The sequence below is a fragment of the Ailuropoda melanoleuca genome, chromosome 1, assembly GCF_002007445.2.
Source record: "Ailuropoda melanoleuca isolate Jingjing chromosome 1, ASM200744v2, whole genome shotgun sequence".
Lineage (NCBI taxonomy): Eukaryota > Metazoa > Chordata > Mammalia > Carnivora > Ursidae > Ailuropoda > Ailuropoda melanoleuca.
Window position 1 is genome coordinate 63,557,868 of NC_048218.1, and position 24,883 is coordinate 63,582,750.

At 37.1% G+C, this 24,883-nt stretch overlaps 1 protein-coding gene across 7 annotated transcripts in view; it reads right to left on the reverse strand.

The window, feature by feature from the left end:
* POLQ (DNA polymerase theta) overlaps nt 1–24,883 on the reverse strand; it is a 124,532-nt gene that overhangs the window by 81,493 nt on the left and 18,156 nt on the right. For 6 of the 7 annotated variants that reach the window (XR_004624951.1, XM_034659236.1, XM_034659240.1 and 3 more), the window contains 7 exons: nt 24,466–24,612; nt 21,612–21,824; nt 18,651–18,793; nt 10,074–10,278; nt 9,615–9,757; nt 2,186–2,379; nt 758–882 (listed from right to left, as the gene is read on the reverse strand). Coding sequence is in view for 6 of the 7 variants with exons in the window: in XM_034659236.1 (XP_034515127.1) it covers nt 758–882; nt 2,186–2,379; nt 9,615–9,757; nt 10,074–10,278; nt 18,651–18,793; nt 21,612–21,824; nt 24,466–24,612 (1,170 nt within the window). In the remaining variant the exon portion in view is untranslated. The remainder of the gene's footprint in view (nt 1–757; nt 883–2,185; nt 2,380–9,614; nt 9,758–10,073; nt 10,279–18,650; nt 18,794–21,611; nt 21,825–24,465; nt 24,613–24,883) is intronic. The other variant, XM_034659247.1, reaches the window with a different exon arrangement.

Here is a 24,883-nt window from a genome sequence, read left to right on the forward strand (position 1 = left end):
GCCAATACCAAGTCATTAAGAAAATCACGACCCTATGAGAACAGTAGCCCTACAGGCGATTTGAGATCTTTCATGCCAATGAGTTGAAGAGTCTCTCCCTTCTTACAACCTTCTCCCCCCATTTTTCCCTCAATATGCTCACATATGCACACCCCTTCATAATGAAACCTCTTACACATATAATCCACACACTCTCCAGCAGCCCAGGGTTTGCTTCCTAAGGGCTTATAAGGATTTCCTGGTAAAATCAGACCCAGAACTTCCCTGTTTGCCTAGCTTAGAGATAGGAGTTTAATTTCATTAAGGAGAGACCAGTGCTTCCCTAGAGAAGAGTTATTTAGAACAGTCCAAGAGAAATCCAGAAATCCCTCTCCATTTCCATCCTCCTACTCAATAACAAATATTAATCATTAGCTTGATGAGAAAAGGGAAACTGTTGATAATTTTGCGTCTATTTCTTCCTGTAACAGGGAAAACTGAAAAAAAATAAACAGGAAGGAGGATGGTCAGCAGTTGCTAAGCAATAGAGGGGGACTAATGTCCAGACCCTCTGCTAGCTGCCAATCCTCTGGAGCAGGATAACTGAACCCAGGGAAGCCATAGTTTTAGGTGTTTGATGATGACAGTTACAGCCTCCCATGATCCCCTCACTTTTAGAAAAGCCTAAAATAAAACAAAATTTGAAAAAAAAAGTAATCTTAACTCGACCTCAAACTACAGAGTCTCAAATAAATGTGGAAGCCCTTGTTTAACTGACCTGCATAAACAGCAGCTGACTGTTGTAAAGATTGAATCTGTCCACGACTGCATCCGTATTTCTGGTTAATTTCCTTTAACGGAACTTCACTGATTAAATCTAATAGCACAAGACTGGTAAAAAACCTGGAAAGTAAATCACCATAAGTATGGTAAGAGATTTCTACAGTGAAGATACAACATATGCTGAGAAACAAGAAAGAAGCAAAAACCCAAGAGAAGGTTTGTAACACTCTGAGAAGATTCCTAATAGGATATAGGATTAGTGGACAAAGACTGAGCTCAATGTTTATCTGTAATTCTGACATACATTAGTACTATAGCATAGCAAGGAACTAATATTTATATAACAAAAAGACCTCCATATTTTAATACTGTTAACTAATTTTGAGAAATAAAACTTGGTTCAAGAAACAGAATGGCACAAAAAATTTAAAAGAACATTTGATACACAGTTATATAATCACCTACTCATATATCCGAAAAAATGACAGAATTTGAAAATAAAAACCAGTTTTGACTTGAATGGTAATAGTGCCACAAATAATCCAAGTGCATAAATCCTTAAAATATTTACACTTATGTTGTAAATAATTTACTAGAGACTACCATCAAGAAAAATAATTTTACTATATTTCAAAGAAGCTAAATGATTCAATTTCCCCATCTGAATCTTTTAATTGTCTCTTCCATGGTAAAAATCAATCATTTATAATAATAATACAAACCATATCCTCAAATGAAGCTACACTAAGTTGTCAGTTCTAATTCACATCTTTAAGTAAAGGAAATAATTAAATGTTCTACTTTATTTTTTTAAAGATTTTATTTTTATTTATTTTGACAGAGAGAGAGAGAGCACAAGCAGGGGGAGGGACAGGGAGAGGGAGAAGCAGGCTCCCTGCTGAGCAGAGAGCCTGACGTGGGGCGTGATCCCAGAACCCTGAGATCATGACCTAAGCTGAAGGCAGACGCCTAAGCAAATGAGTTACCCAGGCGCCCCTTAAGTGTTCTACTTTAAAAGGTCTTCATCTATAACGGCTTCTAAACAAGTATTAAGGGAGAAACTAAAATATTGACAAATTCAGTAAACACAAGAAAGTGACATTTTACTCAGCCAAAACTTTGATCTTATTTTTTTAAGATTTTATTTATTTGAGAGAGAGAAAGAGAGAGAGAGCACAAGCTGGGAGGAGAAGCAGAGGAAGGAGAAGCAGACTCCCCACTGAGCAGGAAGGCCAATGTGGGGCTCAATCCCAGGACCCTGGGATCATGACCTGAGCGGAAGGCAGACACTTAACTGACTGAGGCACCAGGTACCCCTAAAACTTTGATTTTAATGATAATGAAAGTGACTATAATAAACTGAACATCTACTATATATCCAAAACTGTTAAATACTGGACAGTCAAGGCCACTTAGTATTTACCTTTTATGGATGGCCATCTGGCGATGCTGTCTCTCAGTTCTTGCTATGACTTTTCCTTTCACACAGCGAGCCAAGAACCCTTCTTCAACTCCGACTAGCTCTGCCACCCGTTTCATAGAAGTTGGCAATTTCTCCCATAAACAGAAAAATCGATACCAATCAATAGTAGTCCAATCCTCAAACATAGGTGTAACCTAAAGGGAAGAAGCATCATTCATTAGCTGAATTATTGCATTGCAAAAGGAATAAAACTATAAATGTAAACTTTATATTAAAACCAAATGTCTCAGCATTTGGAAAAAATTCTAAATGTGACAACACCTCATTTATATGGAAATTTCATTTCTTCACAAACAACTCATACCCCAAGAGATCTCTGAGCATACAAACTGGATTTTACAGAATCCAAGAACTTTAATCACAGACACTTTTAATCTCAACATTCCAATGCTAAGTATAATCTTAAGTATTTTCTGATTTCCAAGGAAGAATCAGGAGAAGAGGAAGAGGAGGAAAGGAAAGGAGGAATCGATATTCACAAATGCTATATTATCTAAAATATCCAGGTTCAACAACAACAGTAAAAACTATGAGACATGCAAAGAAACAGGAAAGTATGTCCCAAACACAAGAGAAAAATCTTGCAAAAGAAACACCATTGAGAGGTTCCAGATGTTGGGAATGTCAAAGACTTCAAAGTAGACAAATATGGTCAAAGAACAAAAGAAAAACATGCTAAATGAAATAAAGGAAGGTACAATGACAATGTCTCACTAAGTAAAGAATAAGGGTAAGAAGAAATGGTTAAAAAAAAACCCCAAATGGAAATTCTGAAGGTGAAGAGTACAATAACTAAAATAAATAATTCACTATAGAGCTCAAGACTAGATGCAAGCTGGCAGAAGAATGAGCAAACATGAAGCTATATCAGTAGATACTATGCAATCAGAGGGCAGAAAAAAAGGGGAGGAAAGATTAACAAACACTCAGAAATATGGAAACTATTATGTGCAATGATATATACATAACAAGAATACCAGATGAAGGCAGAAAACAATAGAAAAAACATATGAAGAATGCTAAAAACTCAAATTTGATGAAAAACACTAACTGAGATATCCAAGAGACAAAGTGAACCCCAAGTAGGCTAAACACAAAAAGATCCACACCCATAGTCATCATAGCCAAATTGCATAAAAAAAAGAGAAAATCTTGAAAGCCAAAGCAGAAAAACAATATATCATATACAAGTGAAACCCAATAAGTTTAAGAGCTGACTTTTCATCAAAAACAAGTCTAGAATGCAGTGAAATGACATATTCTTTTTTTTCTTTTTCATCACTTTTTGTTTTTTAAATTTTTTTAAAATTTTTTATTATGTTATGTTTGTCACCATACAGTACATCATTAGTTTTGTTGTAGTGTTCCATGGTGAAATGACATATTCTAACTGCTGAAAGAAAAAAAAAAACTTGTCAACCAAGAATATTACATAAAGGAAACTATTTTTCTAAAATAAAGGCATGATAAAGATGTTCTCAGATAAACAAAAACTAAAAAAATTCTTTTCTAGCAGATTTGCTTTATCAGAAATACTAAAGAAAATTCTTCAGGTTGAAAAAAAGTGACCCAAAACAGTATTTTAATTCAACACACAAAAAACTAGAGTGCCAAAAAAAGTAATTATGTAGATACTTATAAAGACATTATTATCGCATATTCCCCTTCTTTCTTCTCTTGACTGATTTAAAAAGCAACTGTATAAAAAAAATTATATAACATAAAAAAGTGCAATACATTTGACAATAATAGCCCAAGGTGACAGGTGGGAGTTGTGAAAATAAAGGAAACTCCCCTTACCATGGAGGAGGGAAGTGGGGGCAAGCTCATGCACATACTCATTGCAGGAAGAAGGAAGATTTATTTCAACAAGGGAGAGCACTTTTCACTTTGGAATTTAATCTCCTGCCTTTAAAAAAAGGAAGATCCTTCCCTGCTCTAGCAACAACACACTAACCTCTGTTTGCAGCCAATCAAAATCCACCACAACCTCAAACTCTTGTTCTTCACCAATAAACTTGTTCAAAACAATCCTCCCCAATTTCCTCTGAAAGCCTAATAAAAGCTGACTTTCCCTCTTTAGATTAGACTTGCTTATGGTTCACCATAGCTTCCTTGTCCCAAATTGTAATTCCTCTGCTATTCCTGAATAAATTCATTTTTTACATAAATAAAAGTTCTCTTTGCTCTGTTTAGAGTTAACAGAGCAAAGTTGTATGGGAGCAAGAAATGAGAAGAGACAGTAACTAAAATCCAAGGAACAAATAAAGAAAAACAGAAATTGTAAGAATTTTAATATAACACTGCATAAATATAGGTTTTTCTCTCCTCTCACCTTCTTTCAAGATATAAAATTACATAATAACAATGTTCTATTGGGTAACACCTATAGATGTACATGTATAACAATAATAGCACAAAAAAATAGCACTATACAAGAATAATGTTTCTATATCTCACTGGAATTGAGTTGGTATAAATTCTAAGCTGTATTGTAACCCCTTGAGTAACCCTGAGAATAACTCCAAAAAAAGAGAGAGAGAGAAATTAATTAAAGAAATTAAAATGTAATACTAGGAAATACCCAATTAATTCAAAAGAAATCAGTAAAAAAAAAAAAGTACAGGAGAACAGAAAGGACATATAGAAAATAAAAAGACAACACATAGATGTTACTCCATGTTACTCAATAACATTAAATGTGAAAGGATTAAATAACAAAAGGTAGGTTAAAAGACTGCATAAAAAAACAGAATCCAATTATATGCTGTCTGTAAGAGACACAATATAGATACAAAAATACAAATAGGTCAAAAGTAAAAGGAAGAGAAAAGGGAAAGTATTATGCAAACCACAACCATAATAAAGCTGGAGTGGCCAAACTAAAATCACATAAAATAGAATGCTAAAAAATGTTAATAAAAATAAGAGGAACATTCTATTATGATAAAAGGATCAATCCATCAAGTATTCATAAACAACTATAAATACATACAGGGTGCCAAAATACATGAACAAAACTTGAAAGAAATGAAGAGAGAAACAGACAATTCAAAAATAACAGTTGAAGACTTAAATACTCTAACTTTTAATGATGGATAGACAACTAAGCAGATGAACTTAGTTTTCTAAGACAACATTCTAAATCAACTAGACCTAACAGACATCTAAAGAACTCCATCCAACAAGAGTGCACATTCTTCTTGAACACAAGGAACATTCTCCAGGATAGCTTAAGCACTTACCTTATTTGGGAAAGCCTCATTGGCTGTTTGTGATTAGTTGTTCTCAAGTTTAAATTTCTTGGATTTGAGTACATTGCCCCTGGCTTAAGTTTTGGTTTGCTTGTGTAAACTACCAAGGCATTAGAGCCACCTCAGTCTAATGGTCTCCTTGTTTAAACATTTTTTTTTAAAGATTTTATTTATTTATTCGACAGAGATAGAGACAGCCAGTGAGAGAGGGAACACAAGCAGGGGGAGTGGGAGAGGAAGAAGCAGGCTCCCAGCGGAGGAGCCTGATGTGGGGCTCGATCCCATAACGCCGGGATCACGCCCTGAGCCGAAGGCAGAAGCCAAACCACTGTGCCACCCAGGCGACCCAGATTGGTCTTGTTTTTTAATCCATTCTACCGCTCTGTCTTTTGATTGGAGCATTTAGGCCATTTACATTTTTTTTAGGCCATTTACATTTAAAGTAATTATTGATAGGTATATACTTAAAGAATTGTTGCACTTAATATAAAATATTGGTTTTCCAGTTGTTTTTGTAATTCTTTGTTCTTCTCTTGCTCTCTTTGTGATTGATGAATATCTATAATGTTTCGTTTGGTTTTCTTTCTCTTTATTTTTTGTGTATCTATCATAGGTTTTGGGTTTGTGGCTACCATAAGGTTCATATACAATATACTAAGTAAATAGCCCATGTTAATCTGGTGGCCATTTTTTTTTCTTTTTCCTCTTCTCTTTCTACTCTCTTCTCTACATTTTATGTACATGTTGTCATATTTTATAACTCTTTATTCATATTTTTCTTATATCTAAATATGGCCACTTCTTATCTACCTAAAGAAGTCCCTGTATTATTTCTTGTAAGGCAACTTTAGTTTTGATAAACTCCTTTACCTCTTGCTTGTCTGGGAAACTCTTTGTCTCTCCTTCAAATCTGAATGATAATCTTACCAGGTGGAATATTCTTGGTTGTAGGATTTTCCTTTCAGTACTTTGAATATATCATGCCTCTCCCTTCTGGCTTGCAAAGCTTCTACTGAAAAATCAACAGGTAGTCTTATAGGTTTTCCCATGGAGGTAACTTTGTTTCTCTCTTGATGCTTTTAGGATTCTCTCTTTATCTTTAACCCTTAACATTGTAATTATTATGTGCTGTAGTGTGGATCTCCTTGAGTTCATCTCATTTGGAACTCTCTGTGCTCCTTGGACTTGGATGTCTATTTCCCACCCTAGGTTAGGGAGGCTTTCAGTTATTATTTCTTCAAATAAGTATTCTAACCTTTCTTTCTTCTTCTTCTGGGACCCCTATAAGGTGAATGTTTGTTTGCTTGCTGTTGTTCAAAAGATCTCTTAATCTATCCTCCTTTTTAAAAAATCTTTTCTCTTTTTGCTGTTCAATTTGTATGCTTTCTAATACCCTGTCTTCCAGACCACTGATATTTTCTTCTGTATCCTCTAATCTACTGTTGATTCCCTCTAGCATGTTTTTTCAGTTATTGCATTCTTCAGTTCTGATTCATTCAATATTTTTCTATCACTTTATTGAAGGTCTCACTAAATTCTTTCATTCTTTTCTCCAGCCCGGTGAGTATTTTTACAATCATTACTTTAAATTCTTTTAAGGCATATTGCTTATCTGTTTCATTTAATTCTTTTACGGAGGTTTTTTTCTTGTTCTTTCTTTTGAAGCATATACTTCTGTCTTCTCATTTTGCTTGACTTTCTGTGTCTGTTTCTATGGATTAGACGAAATGGCTTGCTACTTCTCCTAAAATTGAAGGAATTGTCTTGTGTATGGTGACCCCTAAACAGACTGTGCGCTTGATGACTTTGTTGGCTGGCTGCAGCTATGGATGTATATGCTAGTTACTCTTTTAAATTTTAACTTTTTACAGAGAGAATCAAAGAAGAAAAAAAATTAAATGAAAAAGAAAAAGAAAACCAAAAGGAAAAAAATTAAAACTAGACAAACTTTTTAAAGTTAAAAAAAAAAGTAAAAAATTTTAAAAATAAAAAACAACAACACAAAACTGCAACTTTTTTTTTCTGTGCCCCAGCACCACAGGATAGCTGGTATGGGTTTGTGGACCCTAGACTCGCTGAGGTTGCAAGCTCACCATGAGCCAAACCCTGCTCCAATCTGAGCTTTTAAGGTGGAGGGGGAAAGCATGCTCCCACAGTTCCTCAGCCCTTTAAAGCTATAGCTTTTCTTCTGTGCCCCAGTGCAAATGGGGCTGATGTGGCCTTCAGGACCCTGGGCTTACTGAGGTCACAAAATCCCTCTGATGATCAGACCCACCAGTTATGGAGTCAAAACCCTCCAATTATGGCACCCAAACCTGCCCCTTATGGTGGCCAAACCCGGCTCTGGTCTGGATCCTTAAGGTGGAAGAGGAGGGAGCATTCCTGCAGTTCCGCAGCCCCCTCTAAACTGTGGCTTTTCTTCTGCATGCCAGTGCATCTCAGGTTGGGGTAGGTCTGTGGACCCTAGACTCACTGAAGTCACAAGTCCACCAAGACAACCAGACATGCCCCCCACAGTGTCTGGACACTGCTCCAGTCCAGGCCTCCAAGGAGAACATAAACCATGTTGTTCTCTAGTCTCTCTGACCTGGAAAGCTTTCCCACAGCTCCTCCACCACTTGGTAGAGTTCTAGAGTTTCTCTTTTAAACCATGGTTTTTCTGTGCACAAGGACAGAGTCATCTGTCCCAGGTCCCTCAATACTATCCCTCCCCGTTGCAGCATGGGGAGGGGGGGAGTTCCCTTTGTTACCATATCTCTATCTCTCTTGTTGTTCTTTTGCTGTTCTGTCTTTGGTTGTTCGGTAGCTGTTCAGTCAGCCCACATTTCTTCCTCAGGAGGAATTGTTCTATTAATAGGTGTAATATTGTGGGTTCCATGGAGGAGGTGAGTTCTGAGTCTTCCTACAGAACTCTTAGGTATAGTTACTTTAATATGTCTCTCTTTAGCTTTTGTATATAGAATTAAAAGTGATTTATATACTACCATTACATTCAGAAATCTGAATTTGACTAGAAATCTACCTTTACCAATGATTTTTTTATACATTCATGTGTTTTTACATTGTTAATTAGCATCCTTTCATTTCAGCACAAAGAGCTCCCTTTAGCATTTCTTATAAAGCACATCTAGTGGTGGTGAACAACCTCAGCTTTTGTACGGCTAATTCTTTCACTCGTTGTTTCTGAAGGGCAGCACTGCCACATATAGTATACTTGATTGGCAGGTTTTTTTCAATATTTTGAATTTATCATACCATTCAACCCATGCCTGTAAAGTTTCTGCTGAGAAATCCACCAGCAGCCTTATGAGTTTCCTTGTATATGACGAGCAACTTTTCTCTTGCTGCTTTCAAAATTCTCATTCTTTGATTTTTGACAGTTTGATAATAATGTGTCCCAATGAAGTCCTCTCTGGGTTATATCTGTTTCGGGCCCCCTTTAGCTCCATATACATAGATGTCCATATCTTTCCCCATATTTGGGATATTTTAAGTCATTATTAATTTAAAGAGACTTTCTGACATCTTCTATCTTCTCCATCTTAGACTTCAATATGCATACATTGTTTTGCTTGCTAGTGTTCCATCAAGAGTCACATGCTCTACTAAGCCAGCCAGGTACCACTTTTCCTAATTTGTTTTGTTTTGTTATCCTATCAATATTAAGACTAATCAAGCTTTCCTCTTTGCTGCAGTTGCTAGAAAACTCAGAACCAAAGTTGGCAACAGGAACTGTACCTGACTTAAAGACATGCATGTTTATGTACCAACTTTTGCTTTAGTTTTACATTATGATCTTATCTTCAATTTCCTGTTATCTCAATGGTCCTTTACTATTCTCTTACACATTATAAAATGTTTTTTATAAAGCACCTCAAATCCTTTTTAAAGGAGGTTAGAGAAATTGATAGGTAGGCAAATAAAAGGCCACTGTAACATTTAGCTTATTACTTTAAAACAACTCTCTTCTTACTTATTCTCTATTCCCAGTACTACTACCCTAACCAAAGAAAACAAACAAGACCTTCTCTTAGGGTATCTTTAATGTTCAGGATTCTATATTCATTTTTTCTCTCCATTTTCAAAAACACAATAGTGAAGAAAACAGAACTTACCAGATAAACAATATGCAGATCATTCTCTAAAACAAAGCCCTTCATCGCTCTTTGGAGGTCAGCAAAAATATCTAAAGTATCAGTTGGAGAAAGTGAAGAAGAAAGAGTTGCTGAACCGAGATGTGTTGGATGATACACTTTTCCTAGTTAGGGGTGGGAACAGGGAAATAATGAAACAAATGTTAAAAATAAAATAAAACATTGTCTTCTTGTATTCTGTAATTAACCTTTTAGCCTCTGATAAATTTTGCCCAATGCATGGATATTTATGAGCAGATTCTATGCTAATTGTCTGATGTTGCTAAATTCAACACTGACTTACTAAAAATGAGTTCATATGCCACTTGAAAAACCAGTTTCCTTTTATAGTGTTTGAAAAGTCAATTTCCTTTTACTAAGCAATCTTAAGTCACTAAAGATGAAAAAGCGAGTAAACTGCAACTAAGAAGTCACATTTACCTTCTGTTCCATCACTAGCTTCAGTAATTTGGATGAATTCGTTTTCCTGCAGCCACATTACACAGGCCTCAATTGCTCCAAGTTGAACAGATTTTTGGTTCTTCTGAATTCCCAGCTTCCCTTCTTTCATACTTGCAGCCAAAAATGTGCAAGAAGCATAAGTCTGCATATCTTGTGATGTACTTGCTACTCCACCAACTATTATCTGATAAAGAAAGTTTGAAATTTTTTGTAACTTTTTAATAAGACATTCAGGCCCAAGTGATATAAAAGAAGTGATTTTGTTCTCTTAAAATAATCTCAGCATCTTAATGTAGAGACTCTTAATTAACTCTTCCATCCTCACTCATCATATAGATAACATCTATACTGACATCAAAAATTTCCTTAAAAGTAGATATATTTTCTCATAAATAAAAATAAATGAATCACTACTTATCTGAAATATAGGACCTAACAACATTTCCCTCTGAACTGTGTGGGCATATAGGAATGCTAGTATTGAATATTTCCCACCCAGAAAGGGGACGGGAATGGGTGTAGAAAAAGTGAAGTTAGTTGTGTCTTATGGAAATCACCTTCCTACAACTATATTAAATATACTAATTAATTAAATGTACTAATTTTTTCCCTGGCCTTCCTCCATTTAATACATACCGAAACATACCAAATCATCCTACACAGAGCTATCTTACACTTTTTAATGACCACAAAACATAGTTTTACCAAGATTCATTTAGTATTAATAGTATTTCAGTTGTTTCCAGTTTTTTCTTATTACCAATAGTGCTATAATAAACATTCCTGTACATTTAATTTGATGTAATTTCACAAATACATCCCAAGGTAAAACTCTTAACTGAATCTACTGGTTAAATGGTTATGTGTTTTGTTTTGGGGCTTGTTTTTTAATCTTAGTAGGTATGTCTAAGTTGCTCTCCCAAAAGAGTTTCAGCAGTATATGAGAATGCCTACTTTCTATATCCCTACCAAACCTATGTATCAATTACTTTTCTTTTTTTTTTTTTTTTTTCAAATGGAGAGCTAAGGGGAAGAAAAAGTATGAGTACAGGTACCAGTACCCCCAGTACCAGTGCTGAAGCCAAAAGCAAGGCATGCTGGTATATGAACAGAAAACTTTTCTGGATGACACAAAACACTTAAACGGAGGTTGGTTACCTTTGAGGACGCAAAGGAAAAAATTTTATTTCTCACTTTAGATCTTTCCATGGCATTTGAAACTTCTGATCATGACTATTTGTAATTTTATTATTTTTTTTAAAAATATTTATTCATCTGACAGAGAGAGTTAGAAAGCACAAGTAGGTGGAGTGGCAGAGGAGAGAGAGAAGCAGGCTCCCCACAGAGCAGGGACCTGATGCAGGACTAGATCCCAGGACCCCAAGATCGTGACCTGAGCCAAAGGCAACTGCTATAACCAACTGAGCCATCCAGGCGCCCTAATTTGATTTTATTTTAACATCATAGGTATTATCTGGATGGAAGATCTACAGTCCATTTCTGTCATCTTTTTAAAAAATTCAGAAAATAGGGGCACCTGAGTGCTCAGTTGGTTAAGAGTCCAACTCTTGATTTCGGCTCAGGTCATAGATAATAAAGTATATCTAAAAAATAAAAAGAATCATCCACTATTTGGGTTTTATTTTTTTTTCCTTTTGTAAGAAATCTTTTAATTCACATTAAAGAAATTGTCTATAGTTTTCATATTTAAAACATTGTATTTTTTGAAACACTGAATGTATCAGCATTTTAAAAACTATTTCATATACATTTTACATACTTATATATAACTTTTGATTATTCTCTTACTATATTTTAACACATTTTTTCATTTTTTTAAAGATTTTTTTAATAACATTTTTTTATTATAATAGTCACCATACAGTATATCCTTAGCTTCTGACGTAGTGTTCCATGAATCATTATTTGCATATAATACCCAGTGCGCCAAGCAATATGTGCCCTCCTTAATACCCATCACTGGCCTATCTCAATCCCCCACCCCCCTACCCTCTGAAGCTTTCGGTTAGTTTCCCAGAGTCCACAGTCTCTCATGGTTCAATCCCCCTTCTGTTTACCACGACCCTTCATTCTTCCCTTCCCTCTCCTACCGATCTCCTTGCTATTTCTTATGTTCCATAACTGAGTGAAACCATATGATAATTGTCTTCTTCTGCTTGACTTATTTCACTTAGCATAATATCCTACAGTCCTGTCCATGTTGCTGCAAATGTTGGGTAATCGTTCTTTCTGATGGCTGAGTAATATTCCATTGTGTATATGGACCACATTTTCTTTATCCATTCATCTCCTGAAGGGCATCTCGGCTCCATCCACAATTTAGCTATTGTGAACAATGCTGCTATGAACATATGTGCATATGGCCCTTCTCTTCACTACATCTGTATCTTTGGGGTAAATACCCAGTAGTGCAATGGCTGGGTCATAGGGTAGTTCAATTTTTAACTTTTTAAGGGATCTCCACACTGTTTTCCAGAGTGGCTGTACCAACTTGCATTCCCACCAACAGTGTAAGAGGGTTCCCCTTTCTCCACATCCTCTCCAACATTTGTTTTTTCTTGCCTTGTCCATTTTTGCCATTCTAACTGGTGTAAGGTGGTATCTCAATGTGGTTTTGATTTGAATTTCCCTGATGGCTAATGATTTTGAATATTTTTTCATGTGTCTTTAGCCATTTGTATGTCTTCATTGGAAAAGTGTCTGTTCATATCTTTGCCCATTTTTTGATTATTTGTTTTTCATGTATTGAGATTGAGAAGTTCTTTACAGATCTTGGATACCAGTCTTTTATCTGTAGTGTCATTTGCAAATATCTTCTCCCATTCCATGGGCTGCCTCTTAGTTTTGTTGACTGTTTCCTTTGCTGTGCAGAAGCTTTTTATCTTGATGAAGTCCCACAAGTTCATTTTTTCTTTTGTTTCTCTTGCCTTTGGAGACGTGTCATGAAAGAAGTTGTTGTGGCCAATGTCAAAGAGGTTGCAGCCTGTGTTCTCCTCTATGATGTTGATGAATTCCACATCGAGGTCTTTCATCCATTTGGAGTTTATCTTTGTGTACGATGTGAGTGGTCAAGTTTCATTCTTTTGCATATAGCTGTCCAATTTTCCCAGCACTATTTATTGAAGAGACTGTCCTTTTTCCAATGGATGTTTTTTCCTACTTTGTCACAGACAGTTGCCCATAGAGCTGAGGGTCCATTTCTGGAGTCTCTATTTTGTTCCATTGGTCTATGTGTCTGTTTTTGTGCCAGTACCATGCTGTCTTTCTGTTCACAGCTTTGTAGTATAGCTTGAAATCCAGCAATGTGATGCCCCCAGCTTTGTTTTCCCTTTTCAACAATTCCTTGGCGATTCGGGGCCTTTTCTGGTTCCCCACAAATTTAAGGGCTGTTTGTTCCAGTTCTTTGAAAATTGTCATTGGTATTTTGATCGGGATGGCACTGAAAGTGTAGATTGCTCTGGGTAGCATAGACATTTTAATTATGTTTATTTGAATATTTTTCCATCTTTTTGTGTCTTCTTCAATGTCTTTCAGAGGGATTTGTAGTTTCTAGAATATAGAAGAAAGGGAAGACGAAAGGGCGGGATTAAACAGAAGGGGGAATGAACCATGACAGACTATGGACTCTGGGAAACAAACTGAGGGCTTGGGGGCGGGGGGGAATGGGTTAGGTTGGTGATGGGTATTAAGGAGGGCACATATTGCATGGTGCACTGGATATTATACACAAGTAATCAATCATGGAACTTTACATCAAAAACTAAGGACATACTGTATGGTGACTAACATAATAAAAAAAAATATTTTAAAAAATTTAAAAAATAGAATATAGATCCTTTACCTCTCTGGTGAAGCTAATTCCGAGATAACGTATGATTTTTGGTGCTATTGTAAATGGAATCAATTCCCTAAATTATCTTTCTTCAGTCTCATTATTTGTGTATAGAAATGCAACTGATTTCTGAGCATTTATTTTGTATCCCACCACATTACTGAATTACTCTGTAAGTTCTAGTAATTTGGGGGTGGAGTCTTTTGGGTTTTCCATATAGAGTATCATGTCACCTGCGAAGAGATACAGTTTGACTTCTTCTTTGCCAATTTGAATACCTTTTATCCCTTTTTGTTGTCTGATTGCTGTTGCAAGGACTTCTAGTACTATGTTGAATAATAGTGGCGAGAGTGGGCATCCTTGTCATGTTCCTGATCTTAAGGGAAAGACTTCCAGCTTTTCCCCATTGAGAATGATATCTGCTGTAGGCTTTTCATAGATGGTTTTTATGAAATTGAGGAATGTACCCTCTATCCCTACAGTCTGAAGGGTTTTAATCAGGAAAGGATGCTGTATTTTGTCAAATGCTTTTTCTGCATCGAGAGGATCATATGGTTCTCGACACTTTTCTTGTTGATATGATCTATCACAATGATCAATTTGTGAATGTTGAACCACCCTTGCATCCCAAGGATGAATCCCACTTGGTCATGATGGATAATCCTTTTTAATGTACTGTTGGTTCCTATTAACTAGGATCTTGTTGAGAATTTTGGCATCCATATTCATCAGGGATATCGGTCTGTAATTCTCCTTTTTGATGGCGTCTTTGCCTGGTTTGGGGATCAAGGTAATACTGGCCTCATAGAATGACTTTGGTAGTTTTCCTTCTGTTTCTACTTTTTGAAACAGCTTCAGGAGAATAGGTATTATTTCTTCTTTGAATGTTTGGTAGAATTCCCCAGGGAATCCATCAGGCCCTGGACTCTTGTTTCTTGGGAGTTTTCTGATCACTAATTCAATCTCCTCATGAGTATTCGGTCTGTTTAAATAATCAATTTCTTCCTGTTTCAGTCTTGGTAGTGTATAGGTTTCCAGGAAGGCATCCATTTCTTCCAGGTTGTTTACTTTATTGGCATATAGTTGTTGATAATAGTTTCTAATGATTGTTTCTATTTCCTCGGTGTTGGTCGTGATATCTCCCCTTTCATTCATAATTTTATTAATTTGGGTCCTTTCTCTGTTCTTTTGAATAAGTCTGGCCAGTGGCTTATCGATCTTATTATTCTTTCAAAGAACAAGCTTCTAGTTCTGTTGATCTGTTCTACTGTGCTCTTGGTTTCTCATTCATTGATCTCTGCTCTAATCTTGATTACCTGCCTTCTTGTGCTGGGTTAGGCCTGTTCTTCTGTTCCAGCTCCAGCTTCTTGAAGTGAAAATATAAAAACTGCATTTTAGATTTTTCTATTCTTTTGAGTGAGGCTTGGATGGCTATGTGTTTTCTCCTTAGAACTGCCTTTTCGGTGTCCCATAGGTTTTGGACCATTGTGTTTTCATTTTCGTTGGTCTCCAAAAATTGTTTAATCTCCTTCTTAATTACCTGGTTTACCCAACCATTCTTGAGCAGGATGGTTCTTAGTCTCCAAGTGTTTGAGTTTCTTCCAAATTTTTCCTTGTGATTGAGTTCATTTCAAAGCATTGTGGTATGAGAATATGCAGGGAATAACCTCAGTCTTTTGGTATCAGTTGAGACCTGTTTTGTGACCCAGTATATGGTCTATTCTGGAGAAAGTTCCATGTGCATTCAAAAAGAAGGAGTATTCTGTTGTTCTGGGGTGTAGTGTTCTGTATATATCTATGTGGTCCATCTGGTCCAATATGTCATTCAAAGCTCTTGTTTCTTTGTTGATTTTCTGCTCAGGTGATCTGTCTATTGCTGAGAGCGGAGTGTTGAGGTCCCCTACTATCAACATATTATTATCTATATGTCTCTTTATTCTGGTTAAGCGTTGGCTTGTGTATCTAGCTGCTCTCCTGTTGGGGGCATATATATTTATAACTGTCATATCCACTTGTTGGATACATCCTTTAAGAATAATATAGTGTCCTTCTGTATCTCTAATTACAGTCTTTAGTTTAAAATCGAATCAGTCTGATATGAGAATTGCTACCCCAACTTTCTTTTGAGGTCCATTGGCATGAAAAATGGTTTTCCATCTCTTCACTTTCAGTCTGGATGTATCTTTAGGATCAAAATGAGTCTCTTGTAGACAGCAAATGGATGGGTCATGTCTTTTTATCCAATCTGCAACCCTGTGGTGTTTTATGGGAGCATTAGGCCATTCACATTGAGAGTGATTATTCAGAGGTATCATTTTAATGATGTCATGTTGCCTGTGAAGTCTTTGTTTCTATAGATTGTGACTTTCTGTTCTGTATCACTCTTGGGGCCTTTTTACTTTTATAGACCCCCCCCTTAATATCTCCTATACGGCTGGTTTGGTGGTTAAGAATTCAGTCAGTTTCTGCTGATCCTGGAAGGTCCTTATTTCTCCATCAATTCTGAATGACAGCCTTGCTGGATAAAGGATCCTTGGCTGCATGTTCTTCTCATAGAGCTTTGAAAATACCCTGCCAACCTTTCCTAGCCTGCCAGGTCTCTGTAGACAGGTCTGACATTATTCTGATATTTTTCCCTCTGTACATAAGGAATTTCTTCACCCTGGCTGCTTTCAATACTGTATCCTTGGATCTATTATTTGTGAATTGCACTATGACATGAGGTGGTGTAAGTCTGCTCTCATTGACTTTGGGAGAGGTCCTCTCTGCCTCTCGGACACGAACCCTTGTTTCCTTTGCCAGAGCTACAATTTGTTCAAATATCTTTTCTACACCTCTCTCTTTCTCCACCCCCTCAGGGATGCGGATGATTCTGACATTTGAACATTTCATTGAGTCAGTAATCTCTCTAATCTACATTCTTGAGATTGGATTTTTTTGAGCCAAGTTTCTGTTTTAACTTTCTCTTCTACCATCCCATCCTCCAATTCACTAATTCATTCTTCTGCCTCATTTACTCTGGCCGTCAGAGCGCCCAGTTTAGACTGCAATTGATTCATAGCATTTTTAAATTCTGCCAGATTCGCTCATTTCTGCCCTTAGAGATTCTATATTCTCGTTAATATTTTCGTTAATACTTTTTCCAAGTCTACACATCACCTTGACCATTGTTACTCTGAACTCCATTTCTGACAATTTGGCTATATCCATATCCATCACTTCTGTGGCAGAGGCCACAGTCTCTGTCTTCTTTCTTTGCTGAGAGTTTCTCCTCCTTGTCATTCTGATAAGGAGAGTTTGCGGGGTACACAGACCCCAAATTGTTGACCAGGAGCCAGGCAGTGTGCACTTATTTTATAGGGACCTTAGGGATGTGGGCTTCTTGATTTTTCAGCCTGCCTTCTGGGGGAGGACCTGCCGTGCTGATACTCAGGCAACCCTGTTTGAGTAGAGTCGCCTTGTCCCCTGTGAGGGGGGATAGGGACGGGCACAATGTGAACCGGTATTTCCGCGCTTTTGTTCTCTGGTAACTTTCCCTGGCGGTTTTCTGTGACTCTTCTGAGAGTCAGAGCACCAGTGGACACATCCTAGCCTCTGTCTCAGAACAGAGAGAGCACAGTCCACTCTCCTCTGAGCTCTCTTGGCCACTTTAACTCTGTTTCCGTCGGTGCTGCTAAAAACCCCACAGCATCCTGGGTTGCGCACCCCACAGCCGCTCTCCCAGCCCTTTCTCCCAGGGCCGGCACGTCTCTGTCCTTTGTGCTTCTAACACCGCCAGCCACCCCCGGTTCCGGCACTCACTCCCGAGCTCCCTGTTTCAGCGTGGTTCACACACACTCTGGAGCGCCGGTTTTCAGTCAGGTCACGCGCACTCCCGAGCTCCTTGTTTCAGTCTAGTTTCAGTCTAATTTGAGTGTGCGCTCCAGAGCTCCGGTTTTCAGTCTAGTCGCAGGCTCATGGTCTCAGTCCACTTTCTCGTGGGTGTTGGTCTGTGAGTCCAGCCCGCTCCCCAGTGCAGGTGGCTACTGTTTCCCAGCGCCCAAGCGCAGCGGCTCCCTCGGCCTTCCGTTTATCTTCTGATATCTGTGCACAGACTCACGGCTCCCCGATTCGTACCTCAATATTCAGCACTAGAGATGTTCGTTTGTAGAGATCCAGATGTATCTTCCTGCATCTCAGGCTGATTCCATGGATGTTCAGGATGGTCTGGTAGATATACAGCTTGACTCAGTGGACTAGCTGGAAAAGGGGTCCCCTACTCCTCTGCCATCTTTTTCCGCCTCTGGCATTTGGGTTTTAATTCACTGTTTTGAAATGTACTGATATAGCACTAATTTTATTAAACTCCAGGAAATAAATGGAAGAGATTCAGACTTGGGGAGACTATAAACAATCTCATAAGGAAACATAAAGCTCGGGGCGGCTGGGTGGCTCAGTCGTTAAACATCTGCCTTTGGCTCAGGTCATGATCCCAGGGTCCTGGGATCAAGCCCCGCATCAGGCTCTCTGCTCAGCGGGAAGACTGCTTCTCCCTCTCTCACTCCCCCTGCTTGTGTTCCCTCTCTCACCATCTCTCTGTCAAATAAATAAATAAAATCTTATAAAAACAAACACAAAGTTAAGATTTTTTTCACACATTTAAGTTTTACCATCATATTATAAGCACAAAAGAGCAAATGGTAATTTAGTGAACTCTTTCTTACCTCCAGAATAGCTCTTATCATGCTCGCAGTTACTTCTTCTCCTTCTTGTCTTTGCAAACAGCTACGAATAGGTTTTAGAGATCCCTGAAGTAGAGCTATGCCTTTTGATTTTTCAGAGTTCTTACAAACTAAGATACTTTCACCTATAACCAAAAAACCATACATTTGCAAAATCACAACGTATTTCCTTAAGATACCTGCCAAAGAGAATTTCAACTGTCTTGTTTAAAAAGAAGATAATAGATGATAGCGGTTACTATGGTCATAAAATTATTGCTGATGCTTTCATTTTCTGAACTTTGGATTGAAGGGGATCAGAATATGCCACACCAAAACATGCACTTTGGCATAAGGATTATTTTGACCTGAAGGCACTTAGGAAACAGAAAGAGCTCTTTGCCCTCACCTTGCTTGCCTGGAAGCAAGACATAAATTTCTCTTTGTGAAGATGTTCCCCTTATCGCTTATCTCTGAACAGAAAGTGAGCACCGAGATGGGTCTGCATAAACCTTTCTAAATAATCCTTAACTGATGAATTGAACACTACATCTGAAACTAATGATGTACTATTTGTTCGCTAATTGAATTTAAATAAAAAAAAAAAGATAGGGGCACCTAGGTGGCTCAGTACTTAAGCGTCTGCCTTCGGCTCAGGGCATGATCCCAGCGTTCTTGGATCGAGCCCCGCATCAGGCTCCTCTGCTGGGAGCCTGCTTCTTCCTCTCCCACTCCCCCTGCTTGTGTTTGTTCCCTCTCTTGCTGGCTGTCTCTCTCTCAAATGAATAAATAAAATCTTAAAAAAAAATAATAATCCATAACTTCTATTAGTTTCCAGTACATATTTACCTTCCCACAATTTACCACCCCTAGAAACCCAAATCCCTTTTCATTTGCCTTGTCACTTCTCAATGCTATCACCTTTTGTTAAAAGGGTATAAAGTCCCTAACATCTAACTGCTTCTTTGAATCTTCAGTTTTTCTATAAAGGCTTCTGTGTATGTAAAAAATGAAAATATCAATATCAAATTAAATTAAATAAATAAATAAAATTAAAAAATACTGGAAGGTTCCAGGAATTCCACAGAAAGATTAAAGTATCTTCTAAATAAAACACCATTGGCTGTCTAGGAAATACTAAGATCATTTATAAAATGCAATGTTACAAAGATGCTACACAATCCAAAAAGCATGACCAAGTACGCATATCTTTGTAACTGATATGAAACACTGTATTCACACATTCCCCACTTGTTGGAAGTTCTGAGCAAGCCATATGCCATCCTGAAATGGAGCATTATACAAAGTAAAAAATCTCAGAAGTTTCCAAGACCTCAAAAACAAGGTTATTGTGGCATATTTTAGTTTTGTTTAAATGCTTGATAATATGGCCAGGGCACCAACCTTCACATTATTCTTCCCCATGAGAAAGAGAAGCACAAGCTAAGAATGTAGAAAGGCAAATAAAACCTCCTTATCTTCTGCATTACCTTAAAGACCCTCTAACCCTAAAAGAAAAGCAGCTGTGTAAAATGAACTTGCACTTCACTCTCCAGAGCTGTGAGTCTACTAAGAAATCAGAGTTGAGGAAAGGGCAAAGGGAAGCAAGTAAGAATAGGGAGTGTTTTAGTCTCTTCCCCCAACGTTCTTTAAACACGTATAACCTGCATATTTTACAGGTAAAGTAAGAGACAGAAGCAGAATAAACTTCTTTGATGCCTGTAATAGGGGAAATCCAATGAGATGGAAGGTTTTTTAATCATTAGAATTTTTAGGGCTTAAAAGAGAGGCAGCCCAATGACCCTTCAGGGATTACAGACAGAGGAGTCATTTTTTACTGGGGCTGAGACAGCCCGCCATTCTTCCACTTTTCCTTTAATAAAACCGCTACATGTTAGTTGGGTATATGGCCTCCCTTGCAGTTGAGGAACATAACTGTGTGGTAAGTTCTGGCTGATTGTACATGAGGAGAAATATTTCGTGCAACTTCCGGGAAGTGCCCTTAAACGGTAGGCTGTGCCCTTTACTTCCTCATCTCCCTTTCCTGATGGTCGAAATGAAGTTGTAATGACAAAAGTCACTTCCTCGGATACTATCCAGCTTTTTTGTGCCCAGAATATCCCACTTATTTCCTATTAAGACTTTCCCTTTTCTCCTAGATATCCTAATTTCTCTTCTAGCAGCCACAGAATTGTCTGTTTATTTTTACATATATACTATTTGACATATAGTATAATATTGGAGTCAATAAACTACATCCCAGAGAAGATAGAATGACAGAGAATGTTCCTCCGAAATTTCTTCAATATAAGAAGACTCACAAAAATTTTATCACACCCAGAATAGTATGCCAGGTTAGAAATGGTATTTGCCGCTATCTTGATATTTAATTAAACAAACCTCTTCTTCACCGCTTAAGACAAAACTTCTGTCTGGTTTGTGGTAAGGTTATCATTACTTGTTGACACGAGAAACTAAAGAGGTGTTTTCAGAATCAGCACCAATTTAGACAGAAGGTGGTATGCAAAGTAACTATTCCTAAACTGTGAGAGTACTTCCCAGTTCTCAGCATCCTTATTTGAAATCTTAGGTCAATCACCTAAGGAGAACTAAAATCCGTGAAAATGACTCCCTTCATTAGAACTAAACAGATTATACTGAAAATCAAAAACCATCTTCTAGCGAATGTGGTAAGTCATTTTGACTAGAATACTGAATCATTTCACTGTATATAATGCAAAAGAAAATGTTAATTCTACATTAGTAGAAAATCAATGGTTGACAATATATGCAAATTATAACTTACATTCACTGTAAATATTAATAAATCAAAACATGACATAAATGTTTTGGATAACAAAGAAATGCAGCATAAGAAAGGAGTTGCCAAGCACTAGTCAAATTTCAAGTAGACTGACACAGTCCTTCATCAATGCTATTACAATTAAATTCAAACTCACTTACCTACTGTGTCTACCCCTTTCCTGCCAGCACGACCAACCATCTGCTTATAAGTAAGAATATCTAGAGGTTGACCACTGAAAATAGGAGTCCGAATAATTACACGACGTGCTGGTAGATTCACCCCAGATGAAAGAGTAGAAGTTGCTGCCAAAACCCGAATCTGACCTTGACGGAAGGCTCCTTCAATGATATCCCTCTCTTCAAAAGTAAGACCTAATGAAAGGAAGTTATAATAATATATATTTACTAATGAATATGTGAATTAATGAACATAACAAAAACACTGTACTTGGTCACTTACAAGTGGATCTGGGAATCTACTACAAGCCTCTAAAGATTTTTTTCAAGCTATTATTATGACTATAAACAAAGAAGCCACCATGGTCTATCTTTTTAAGAGTATAATCTGCCACCCCTACTATAATTTATCTCATCTTCCAGACCAGGGGTTGGCAAACTTTTTCTGTAAATATTTTGGGCTTTGCAGGACAGATGGTCTCTGTTGCAACTACTCAACCCTACCACTGTCACATGAAAGCAACCACAGAACAAACAGGCATGATTGTGTTCTAATACAACTTTATTTACAAAAATAGATGGTGTGCTGGATTTGACCAGCAGACTATAGTTTGTTGACTCTTGTTCTAGACAATGAAGTCACTGAGGGTAGAGATATGGCTATGCATCATTCTATCATCAGGGCTGATCCAACACAGTGGTCACGCAGTTCTGACATAAATAAATGCTGAAGAATAAATACACGAGTAAATGAAAGACAGCATAAAGAATATATACTTACCTGGCTTATTTTTTATTTTATTTAAAAAATCAAAAGGACTGAGTTTGTAATTTAGGTGATGGGTCATTTTATTAGTATGCATCATAAATTATATACAATAAAAATATTTTTCTGTATGTTTGTATACATATATATATACACATACACATACATTTTAAAATGTATTCATGCATACATAATAAAAATTTTAAATAAATTGAAAGGTTAAATTCCTAATTTTAGCAAGTATATTTTTTCAAATTTTTATTTAAATTATAATTAACACATAGTATAATATTGGTTTCAGGAGAATTTAGTGATTCATCACCCACATACCACACCCATTGCTCATCATAACAAATACTCCTACCCATCTAGCCCACCCCCCACCCACCTCCCTCTCAACCCTCAGTTTGTTCTCTACAGCTAAGAGTATCTTCTGGTTTCTTCCCTCTTTTTTTTTTTTTTCCCCTTTCCCCTATGTTCATCTGTTTTGTTTCTTAAATTTCACATGAGTGAAATCATACGGTATTTGTCTTTGACTTATTTTGCTTAGTGTAATACCCTCTACCTCCATCCACATCATTGCAAATGGCAAGAGATCATTCTTTTTGATGGCTGAGTAATATTTCAGTGTGTGTGTGTGTGTGTGTGTGTGTGTGTGTGTGTACACCACATTTTCTTTATCTATTCGTCAGCTGATGGACATTTGAGCTCTCTCTATAGTTTGGCTGTTGTTGATAATGCTGCCATATACATCAGGGTGCATGTACCCCTTCAAATCTGTATTTTTGTACCCGTTGGGTAAATACCTAGCAGTGCAATTGCTGGGTTGTAGGACAGTTCCATTTTTAACTTTTTGAGGAACCTCCATACTTGTTTTCCAGAAGGGCTGCTCCAGTTTGCATTCCCACCAACAGTGCAAGAATTGTCTGAATCCTTGCCAACATCTGTTGTTTCCTGTGTTGTTAGTTTTAGCCATTCTGATAGGTGTGAGATGGTATCTCACTGTGATTTTGATTTGTATTTCTCTGATGAGGAGTGCTGTTGAGCATCTTTTCATGTGTCTGTTAGCCATCTGGATGTCTTCTTTGGAAAAATGTTCATGTCTCTGCCCATTTCTTAACTGGATTATTTTGAGGGGGGGTGTTGAGTTGGATAAGATTTTTAGATTTTGGATACTAATCCTTTATCAGATATGTCATTTGCAAATATCTTCTCCCATTCCAAAGGTTGCCTTTTAGTTTTGTTGATTGTTTCCTTCACTATACAGAAGCTCTTTATCTTGTCTTGATGAAGTCCCAATAATTCATTTTTGCTTTTGTTTCCCTTGCCTCCAGAGACATGTCTAGTAAGAAGTTGCTACAGCTAAGATCAAAGAGGTTACTGCCTATGTTCTCCTCTAGGATTTTGATGGCATTCTGTCTCACATTTAGGTCTTTCACCCATTTTGAATTTATTTTTGTATATTGTGCAAGAAACTGGTCCAAAAGAAACTATATATTCCTAACCATATCCTTAGCACATATGATCATGGACAGACCACTCCCCAAAAGAAGTTATTTAATTTAGTAACTGCATAATCCTTGCAATTTTGACAACCAAATGATTTTTAAACACTCCTAGCCCTCTCAAAATACAATAGGATAATTTCTAAAATTATTTTGATATATTTGTAAGAATGTTTCAATACTCTGTAAGACAAAAGGGAACACTCAGAGTAGCATAAAATTAGGGGAGCAAGTACTTCTCTAACCTAAATTTTAAGGAAACAAAGTGTAGTAAGGTAATAATTTTAGAATTCATTTCCCCAATGATACAAAAAAGCCTTCATCTAGTGTAGTGTATATGTGTGTGTGTGTGTATACATATATATACACACACACACACATATATTATACAGATAAGTAAACTAAATGTGTTTTATTCTTGTTTAATCTTAATCGCACACTTCTTAAAATGAAATCTAAAAGCGGTGTGGTTGACAAGAAATCAAATGCACACAAATACAGAAATGAAGAAATTATGAGGACTTTTGGAGGGGATTTCATAATAACGTATTATAAATATGGATACCTGCATGATGAAATGCTACCCCCCATGGTATAGTTTTTTGTAATACAGAGTCGAGTCCTGAAGGCGAACGTTTTAATTGATCCATCACTTCCAGGAGAGCCTTTTGTTCCAGTATCACAGGCGGAAGTTCAGATGATCTTACCAATCCTGTCACAGAAAAAATATCAACACCGTTCACCTCTGGCTGGACCTCTTTATGTGCTATCTGCTTAAGTCATGACAGAGCTAAATATTAGGGCAGTAGTTCTAAACATATTGTTTATAATAATTAGCAGTACTTTTTAAAAAATACTTATGCCAGCTCTTATTCCTAGACATTGTAATGCAACAGAATGCAACCTGGATACAAGTAATTTTAAAATCTCCCCAGATGATTCTAATGTGCACCAAAGTTTAGGAAGCACTATGTTAGGGTGAG